The following is a 9,708-nucleotide window of genomic DNA, read 5'->3' on the forward strand; positions in this document are numbered from 1 at the left end:
CCTCCTGTCTTTACGCAATGCCACTGTCTCTAAACCATACTCAGGTCTCACCACAGTCCTATAAACTTTACCTTTTACTCCTGCAGATACTCTTCTATCACAAATCACTCCTTTTATCACTCTTCTCCACCCTGCCTGCACTCTTTTCTTCACTTCTCTAACACACTCTCCATTACTTTGCACTGTTGACCCCAGGTACCTGAACTCCTCCAACTTCTCCACCTCTTCTCCCTGCAGCTGCACCACTTCACTGCCCTCTCAACCTGCTCCCTACTTTCATCACAAATAACAATATCATCCACAAACATCATAGTCCATGGAGACTCCGGTCTGACCTTGTCCGTCAACCTGTCCATCACCACTGCAAACAGAACAAAAAGGCTGAAAAAATTATTGTCGATCACATTTTAGTACGTCATTACCAAACAAAGAAAAATGAAAATCTAAAGTGAACAAAGGAGATTTCAGACATTTCAGTTTTAGAAACATATTTTTCTTCACTGAGGTCAGCTGCCTTGACAGTTCAATAACCTTTTTAAAGCACAGGAAAATGATGTATTAGCTAGTTATGAGGTCGCTCACCTGATTACGCAACATAAACCCTTCACAGGGTGTCTGATGAAAGATGCAATTATAATTTGCACAGAAAAGATGGAAAATTTTAAAAACAACAGTCTAGCAAGAAACACAGCCGGGTGGTGAATTAAAGACTTGTCAGCAAATTTGAGAGAACAAGTGCAGACAAAGATGGATTTTTATTCATTTTTGCATGCAATGACAGCACTAATTTCAGATGGATGATATGATGACCACTGTGGTGAAAACTACAACCTTAATTCACTCGAGGGAATTCAACCACAGAGAATTTCAGGCATTCCTATCCGATATTGATCCAGAATACGGTGACGTAATATATACCACTCTAACGTGCGGCGGCTGAGTCATTATCCAGAGCGAGGTACAAAAGTGCTTTGAGTCTCTAGAAATGAATAAATTCACACTGGTACACAAGATTACAAACTTAATATAAATATTAATTAATTAATAAATACCCGGAAATGACAATTTATTGGAGAGTCCTACTGACTAAGGCTGAGGTCATATCACACTTAGTGTATCCCGTTCTTCTCTTTACGTTGATGGAAGAAAAAAAAAAAGATCAAATCTATTAACTCCATGTTATTCTGCTTTATTTGGAAAAAACGAACCAGAATGCGTTCAAATGGTTTTCAATCAGATATTCAAAATTAACTGGAATAAGAACTGTATCTCTAACAATGATCTACCCTGGTTTTGGATTACACACACACACACACACACACACACACACACACACACACCCCTGTATTGTTTGGAATAATGTGCTATCTGGTAAACAATCACTTTTTTTCAAGCAGTGGATGGCCTTCTTTCATTTTCTAATTGTATGTCTTTGAAATGTGCTACAGTTTTAATAAGTGATTTTAACAAGGTGATCAGAAGTGTCGCTTCTAAATCTGATTAAAGCACATTTAAGTCGTGGACAGTTAATTAATTGTATGCCTACACTTGCATTAGAAAAGCACTTTTTTCAACTCCAAAAACCCTTCCTAAAGCACACTATAAATTGAGTATCTGTTAACCAAACCTTTATAACTTTTGGACCTTTCCTCACAAAAGATTTATCCTAAGTAGGATTAAAAAACTCTTACTTAGACATTACCCCTATATGCTCTTTTTTGTAAAAAAAAAAAAATTTGAAGAATTAATTCTACATTTGTTTTACCATCGTCCATTCACCAAGTCTTTTTGGTCAGTTCCTACAATTCCTTTGCTCTAAATAATAATAATAATAATAATAATAATAATAATAATAATAATAATAACAATTTAAAGAAGCTTTTTGAAAACACGTTTTCACACAAATGATGATCATTGTTTTATTACTGTCTTCTGGATGAATTTAATCTTCAAGAACTTATCAGAACCTTTAAACTCAAAGGCATCGAGAAATGATATTATTCTTTAATCTGTTGTAGGAACCTTTTATTTACTTTTTTATAAAGACAGTTTTATAGTTTTCTATGCATTTGTATTGTCCGGATTTTCTCTCTTTTCTTTATCTCTTCCTTGCGGATAATTATTGTTGCATTCGGTTTTTTGCTTGTTTGTTTGTTTTTTTTTGCAATAAATAAAACCCCAAACTGCATGAAGTAGTTCCGACTTACTTTCGACATGAAGTAGGCGCAGTATAAATCGCGTAGCCACAGCACGCCCAGGCACCCAGTATTTGCGCGCAGGCGTATTACGATGGATCGTGACGTCACAACAACTGAGCAATTTTGTTGGCATGGTAGCCACTGTTTGTAGCATTCGACATGGCGTCGTTTCGGGAAGAGATATTGTTTGAGATTAGTGGTCAGGCTAAATCACCCTCTAAAGACTTCTATCAGCTTATTGTAACAAAAACAGAGGTATTACAATTGACACGAATAGCAATTTAATAATCTGTAATAACACTCACTCACACACACACACACACACACACACACACAAATAGGAATCATTTTTCTATACAGCAGGGATGGGCAACTTTCATAGTGTTGAGAGCCAGTATTTTTTCTCCTTCATATCAGAGGGCCAGATTTTTAATCCAGACTAAATCATTTTACATATTTACATGTCATTTTTCTTTTTAATTGAGAGAACTCAGTGTACAGTTAATGCTATGAGTTTCCTAATTATACAACTTGCGCAGTTATGCTCATTTAAATGGTCCACTTTGTTAAATGATAAGTAAATGTATACATCTTAACAAATTTACAAAGACCCTATATAATATATATATATATATATATATATATATATATATATATATATATATATATATATATATATTTTTTTTTTTTACACACACATATATATATATATATATATATATATATATATATATATATATATATATATATATATATATATATATATATATATATATATATATATATATATATATATATATATATATATATATATATATATATATATACCATTCTCAAACTACCCTCAAGAACTAATTTTCCCCATAAGAATGAATGTAAAAGCGATGTTCCAAACCTAATTTGATCGCTTATTTCTGCACTTAAAAAGTATTTGTAGCCTATTTTAACAAACAAATACAGTGCGGAAAATAAGTATTTGAACACACTGCTATTTTGCAAGTTCTCCCACTTAGAAATCATGGAGGGGTCTGAAATTGTCATCGTAGGTGCATGTCCACTGTGAGAGACATAATCTTAAAAAAAAATTCAGAAATCACAATATATGATTTGTAAACTATTTATTTGTATGATACAGCTGCAAATAAGTATTTGAACACCTGTCTATCAGCTAAAATTCTGACCCTCAAAGACCTGTTAGTCTGCCTTTAAAATGTCCACCTCCACTACATTTATTATCCTAAATTAGATGCACCTGTTTGAGGTCGTTAGCTGCATAAAGACACCTGTCCACCCCATACAATCAGTAAGAATCCAACTACTAACATGGCCAAGACCAAAGAGCTGTCCAAAGACACTAGAGACAAAATTGTACACCTCCACAAGGCTGGAAAGGGCTACGGGGAAATTGCCAAGCAGCTTGGTAAAAAAAGGTCCACTGTTGGAGCAATCATTAGAAAATGGAAAAAGCTAAACATGACTGTCAATCTCCCTCGGACTGGGGCTCCATGCAAGATCTCACCCTGTTGGGTTCTAAATGATCCTAAGGAAGGTGAGAAATCAGCCCAGAACTACACGGGAAGAGCTGGTCAATGACCTGAAAAGAGCTGGGACCACCGTTTCCAAGGTTACTGTTGGTAATACACTAAGACGTCATGGTTTGAAATCATGCATGGCACGGAAGTTCCCCTGCTTAAACCAGCACATGTCCAGGCATGTCTTAAGTTTGCCAATGACCATTTGGATGATCTAGAGGAGTCATGGGAGAAAGTCATGTGGTCAGATGAGACCAAAATAGAACTTTTGGGTCATAATTCCACTAAACGTGTTTGGAGGAAGAAGAATGATGAGTACCATCCCAAGAACACCATCCCTACTGTGAAGCATGGGGGTGGTAGCATCATGCTTTGGGGGTGTTTTTCTGCACATGGGACAGGGCAACTGCACTGTATTAAGGAGAGGATGACCGGGGCCATGTACTGCGAGATTCTGGGGAACAATTGAAGATAAGTCGAGGCTGGGTCTTCCAACATGACAATGACATGAAGCACACAGCCAGGATAACCAAGAAGCATATCAAGGTTCTGGCGTGGCCTAGCCAGTCTCCAGACCTAAACCCAATAGAGAATCTTTGGGGGGGGCTCAAACTCCGTGTTTCTCAGCGACAGGCCAGAAACCTGACTGATCTAGAGAAGATCTGTGTGGAGGAGTGGGCCAAAATCCCTGGGTGAAAAACTACAGGAAACGTTTGACCTCTGTAATTGCAAACAAAGGCTACTGTACCAAATATTAACATTGACTTTCTCAGATGTTCAAATACTTATTTGCAGCTGTATCATACAAATAAATATTTAAAAGATCATACATTGTGATTTCTGGATTTTTTTTTTTAGATTATGTCTCTCACAGTGGACATGCACCTACGATGACAATTTCAGAACCCTCCATGATTTCTAAGTGGGAGAACTTGCAAAATAGCAGGGTGTTCAAATACTTATTTTCCTCACTGTATATCGCAAATTACGTATGGTAAACAAGATGTAACACTTACCCATGTGGTAGTGGTTGATTGCGAGTGTGAGATGCACACCACGCTCGTACATTTCGACTATTTCCTTGGTTCAATGGTAATTCTATTTACTTTTGTTTTCCAAGCACCATCACTGATTTTCTTGGGAGACATTTTTCAAGATTTCTAGTAAAATAAAAATATAACACAAAAAAAGTTAAGTTTTTGCTTCACTGAACAACGAGAGCGACCGAGCGACACAAGATCAACTAAGCGACTGATGCTACCCTCGTACAATAGGTTTTTACTGTATTAAAGCAATCTTTTTATTTTTCAGACTGACATGGTACTGTGTGCCGTATTTAAAGATGCTGCCCATCGTGGTTATACAGTATATAATTTCCTTAGTGGCTTAGGCAGATTCATTTTAGTTCTCTGTCTAGTAGATCATTAGTTTAGGAACTGCTAGGATAGTGTGCAAACACTATCAAACTCAAACACTAGCAATTTAGCATTGGAAACTATTTTCTTGCTTGCCATTACTGGCTACATGTTTCTTTAGCTAGGTGTGCTGAATGGAGAGAATCAGCAGAATGGTTTCCCAGTAGATGCTGAGGCCAGTTGTGGATCAGTTGGCTGTCCTGTTTCATTAGTCTTGGACTCAGGGAAGACAGGCTTATCAATGCGCTTTTGTGATCTTAACCAGATCTCATACATCACATCAGAGTCCCGATGCCACTCTCCTGTGCAGCACATCTGCTGTACCAGTGTGTAGTCCTTCCAGGAGGACTGTCCAATCTTGTAGCATCTTGTCTTGTAGCTTATGATTAATACACTTTACTGCCAAAAATATGACCAATCCTCCCATAAGTATTTGCTATTCCTATTTGCTTTTATATTACCCTCAGTAAATTGATGGTGGTTTTACAGTTAACCTTTGTGCCATCCACTCCTACCTTGGCAAATCATGTCTCTAGAAATCTCAGATTGTGCACAGGTGAATTGTCATGCTGGAACATGTTTGGTTATCCATGTTTTAGGGAAAGGATATTGCAATGCTTCAGGATACAAAGATATCCCATACAATTGTGTGCTTCATTAAAAGACTCATGAATATGTAAAATGGTCAGGTAGGGATCATGTGACATCAACTGAACTGAGATATTGGGGCTTATTCTCTCTCTCTCTCTCTCTCTCTCTGCGAAGATAATATGGAGGTGGTGGAAGATTTCGGTGCGTATCAGGTTGCAAAGTCTAAAGCCTGGAGAAATGAAGCAAAGTCATGAAGAGTTCCTAACTGATGACAGAATACAGCGTAAGATTTATAAAACCAGTTGAACATACAGACAAATCAATAGATCAATAATTTTATTTATCCCATGCCCTCTGTGTATATTTTTTTTAACTCTATATGACATGGCAAGTAATATTGGCCTAACACTACAAATAATCAGTTCTTTAATTGTCTAGTTTTGTTTTATTCTATTAATTATATTCTATTATTATTATTATTGTTATTATTATTATTATGCTATTTGTTTTATTACTTTTGTTATTTTCTTTATATTTAATATTGTGTTTTTTCTACTACTACTACTACTACTACTACTAATATTATTATTATTATTATTTATAATAATAATAATAATAATAATAATAATAATAACAATAATAACAAAAATTGCTATAGAAAGTTAGATTATACATTGTCAGTTGAATGTTATTCATCTATAACTTCCAAACCATTGTTATTAAAAATGGAAACCTCAAGGATATGTTTTATGTACCTTTAGTTTGAAGTTTGTAGATGAAACGTCTTTATAGACTATAATTGAACATATGCATCATGATTTTTCTTTGAGGCCACATGTGCATTTGTGTGTATGTGTGTGTATTTAGGACAAATCTCTGTAATCTTTGGGTCGAAGTACCTGGAGTGCATAATTGGCATCTGCGAAGGGAATTTAGATTATTTGGAGCGTTTGCCTACTAAGCTGGAGACCATTTGCCAACTCTGCCAGACATCCCATGATCCAAAGCAGGTGAGAGCACCCAGACAATAAGGTTCAACTTAGTGTTCTTGAGAAAACATAAGGTTTCATTTAAACACTAGAGGTCCTAATACCACATTAAGGGCCTGTCTCAAACTCTAGTTTTATGTTTAAATAGCTTTATCTGGCTTCATTTAAAAAATTCATTTTTATTTTACCTAACATGCATGGCAGCCATTTTAAGGCTAAAATGATGTCTAAATAGTGGTCTACTGGTACTTAAGCTTTTTTAAAGTTTGCACCTCAAATGTTAGAATAAAACTTTGTTGAAACTCTTTATATTAAACTGCACAATTCATGTTTAGTTACTATCTAGTTTAGAGCATGTCCATCCTAAATGCCTTTCTACATCCAAACCTTTTTTGCTGTTAGCTTAAGATGAGGAGAAATAAAGTGTTTTGTGTGCGCGTGTGTGTGTGTGTGTGTGTGTGTGTCCCCAGCCGTGTGACGCTGAACAATCATGGGAGCAGGCAGTGCGGCGCAGTGGCATGGAGATCACACCCGAAACAGAGATGCTGGCCAAAAATATTGGCTGGGAGAAGATTTACAACACTTTCATTCTTAACAAAGGCCAGGATGACAGTGAGACAAACGTGAACGCGGGCGAGAAACCAGGCCCTTAAACATTAAGCATGGCTTTAAGAAGCATTATATGAATCTTTCTGATCATTTACTTCACTGAAAACTCTGCTCCCCAACAGAGTTGCATATTTTGAAATAAAATATTGAATAGGCCAACATTTAAAATGTCACAAACGTGTCATAAGTACTGGTATCATTGTGTTTAGCTGCTAAAGAAAACGGTATAAATGAAGAAGCAAAAGTCAGGCCAAAAAGCTCCAATTGTAAACATATAGTATTTGTATTTAGTTTTTTAATAATTTTATACTGTTAATGCAGATTTTTTTAACTGAGCTACGCTATCAGTATCAGGTGTGGACAGGGGTTTTAATGCAACAAGATATTATTTATGTATGCCAGTGTAGTAGGTACATACGGAAGCACATTGCATTCACAAAGAGAAAAAAAATTACAGAAACAATAATATGGTTTAGCTTGATGACTGTATATGTTAGTGTTAAGATGGTTCTCACACTGGTTCTCTAAACACTGTTATCTGTTCAGTGTCTATAGGGTCTTTACGATGAGAGTATATGAGGTTTACAGGAAGTCTTTATCTGGGCTCAAACATCTCCGGTTATTATGGAATAATAAAAATCTAACAGTATATTAGTTTAATTAGCTACTGGACATTTCCCCGCTGACCTGCCCCTCCTGCTAATTAATTTAGTTATGGTAAGTCTTGCTTCAGTTAACAGATATAGGGCATTAACTATTATTATTATTATTATTATTATTATTATTATTATTATTATTATTATTATTATTATTGTTATTATTATATTTTAACATCTGAGGATTTTATCATTATTATTATTATTATTAATATTATATTTTAACATTGACGCAATTATGAGATACTAAGTCATAATTATGAGTTAGTAAGTCATAATTATGAGATCAGGATGCATTTAATAGATAGCTAGGAGTGAGGTTTTTGGTGTGCACAAGAATTGATGACACAAAAAACTTTTCTCTGATTGTATTGTGTTACAACTAATATTACTTAACTGTGATACATACAAAATAATTGAGTAAATAAAATAAATAATTCAATGTAATTTGCAAAACTATGTATAATAAAAACATAAGAGTTTGGATTCATCCTGTTTCTATGAAAACCCTAAAAATACTACAGACCACATGTTTCACACTGCTGTATGTATTTACACATTTTTATGCTTTGGTAGCTCTCTCTCTCACACACACAGTTTTTTACCATCGTTGTGATTGTTGTCATGAGCTTTATCAAAATATCTGACCTTACATGCATGAGTATTTACTAATTTACACAATATAAAAGAAGAGCAATATATAGAGAATGCTTGTGTCAGGGATCCACCTGCCATGCCCCCCTCGGCGGCTGTCATGCTGCCGCTATCTCTGCCAGTCCCGGCTTTAACTACAGACACCTGTCACTCGTTAACTATGCACCTTTATAAATGCCCGTTCCAGAGTCACAGGCTGTCGGTTCTTGAACGTCATGCTACCGATCTCGTGGACCCTCAACCGCCAGCATTTCCCGCTGGTTCCCACTCGGATTACTTTCGTTCCGTGGATCATCTCCATTCCGTGGATTACCCCAGTTCCGTGGATTATCCACATTCCAATTATACCAGCTGCGCGGATCTTACCGGTCTTCCGGACGCCCTCCGCTTCATGGTCCGTAACTCTATCTGACTCTGGTATTGTTCCGTAAATCAAAAAACATGATAGAGTTACTCAATTTGTCTCAGCGTGGTCTGCACCATGAGAGAAGAATCGAATGAAACAAAAAAGGGAGGAGAAATCGCTCTACTGCGATGGATCAGCAACCCGTTTCCGTTCCGGATTTTACCTGGAAGCCCGCTGCCGCTCCTCGCGGATCATGCTCGCCACACTTCTCCGAGAGCCCAACGGGATTCCCGGCTCGCTTCTCCAGCAGTGGGCCATATAGAGCAATTTCTAGTGGAGCATCGGCAGATATATTGAGGTGCAGTCGTCCCAATTCCCCACCCAACAAGCCAAAATTGCGTTCTTCATTTCCCTCCTGTCTGGGGAGGCTCTCTCTCGAGCTAGTAAGCTCTGGAGCGCTTAAGGAGGCGATTTTGGCTCATATGCCAATTTTATCAGGCAATTCATTAGGATGTTTGGGATGACAAAGGCGGATCTCCACTCGATTCTGAGAGGGCTCCGCTTCACAGTGTTCCGCCGAGGGTGCCACTCTGCTTCAGAGTTCCGCCGAGGGTGCCGCTCCGCTCCAGTGTTCCGCTGAGGGTGCCGCTCAGCTCCGGTGTTCCGCCGAAGGTGCCGCTCAGCTCCAGTGTTCCGCTGAGGGTGGGACGTCGGAAAG

General features: G+C 37.2%; 1 protein-coding gene across 2 annotated transcripts in view; it reads left to right on the plus strand.

Moving 5' to 3' along the window:
• fbxo36a (F-box protein 36a) overlaps nt 1-7,577 on the plus strand; it is a 43,384-nt gene extending 35,807 nt beyond the window's left edge. Inside the window, exons 1-4 of one of the 2 annotated variants that reach the window (XM_046865217.1) lie at nt 2,311-2,453; nt 5,911-6,019; nt 6,604-6,746; nt 7,196-7,577. In XM_046865217.1, the coding sequence (XP_046721173.1) occupies nt 2,358-2,453; nt 5,911-6,019; nt 6,604-6,746; nt 7,196-7,378 (531 nt within the window). In that variant the 5' untranslated portion in view covers nt 2,311-2,357 and the 3' untranslated portion in view covers nt 7,379-7,577. Of the gene's footprint in view, nt 1-2,310; nt 2,454-5,910; nt 6,020-6,603; nt 6,747-7,195 lie in introns of those variants that run through there. The other variant, XM_046865219.1, reaches the window with a different exon arrangement.
• Nucleotides 7,578-9,708: the final 2,131 nt, after the last annotated feature.

The sequence above is a fragment of the Silurus meridionalis genome, chromosome 13 (genome assembly GCF_014805685.1).
Source record: "Silurus meridionalis isolate SWU-2019-XX chromosome 13, ASM1480568v1, whole genome shotgun sequence".
In the NCBI taxonomy this organism is placed as follows: domain Eukaryota; kingdom Metazoa; phylum Chordata; class Actinopteri; order Siluriformes; family Siluridae; genus Silurus; species Silurus meridionalis.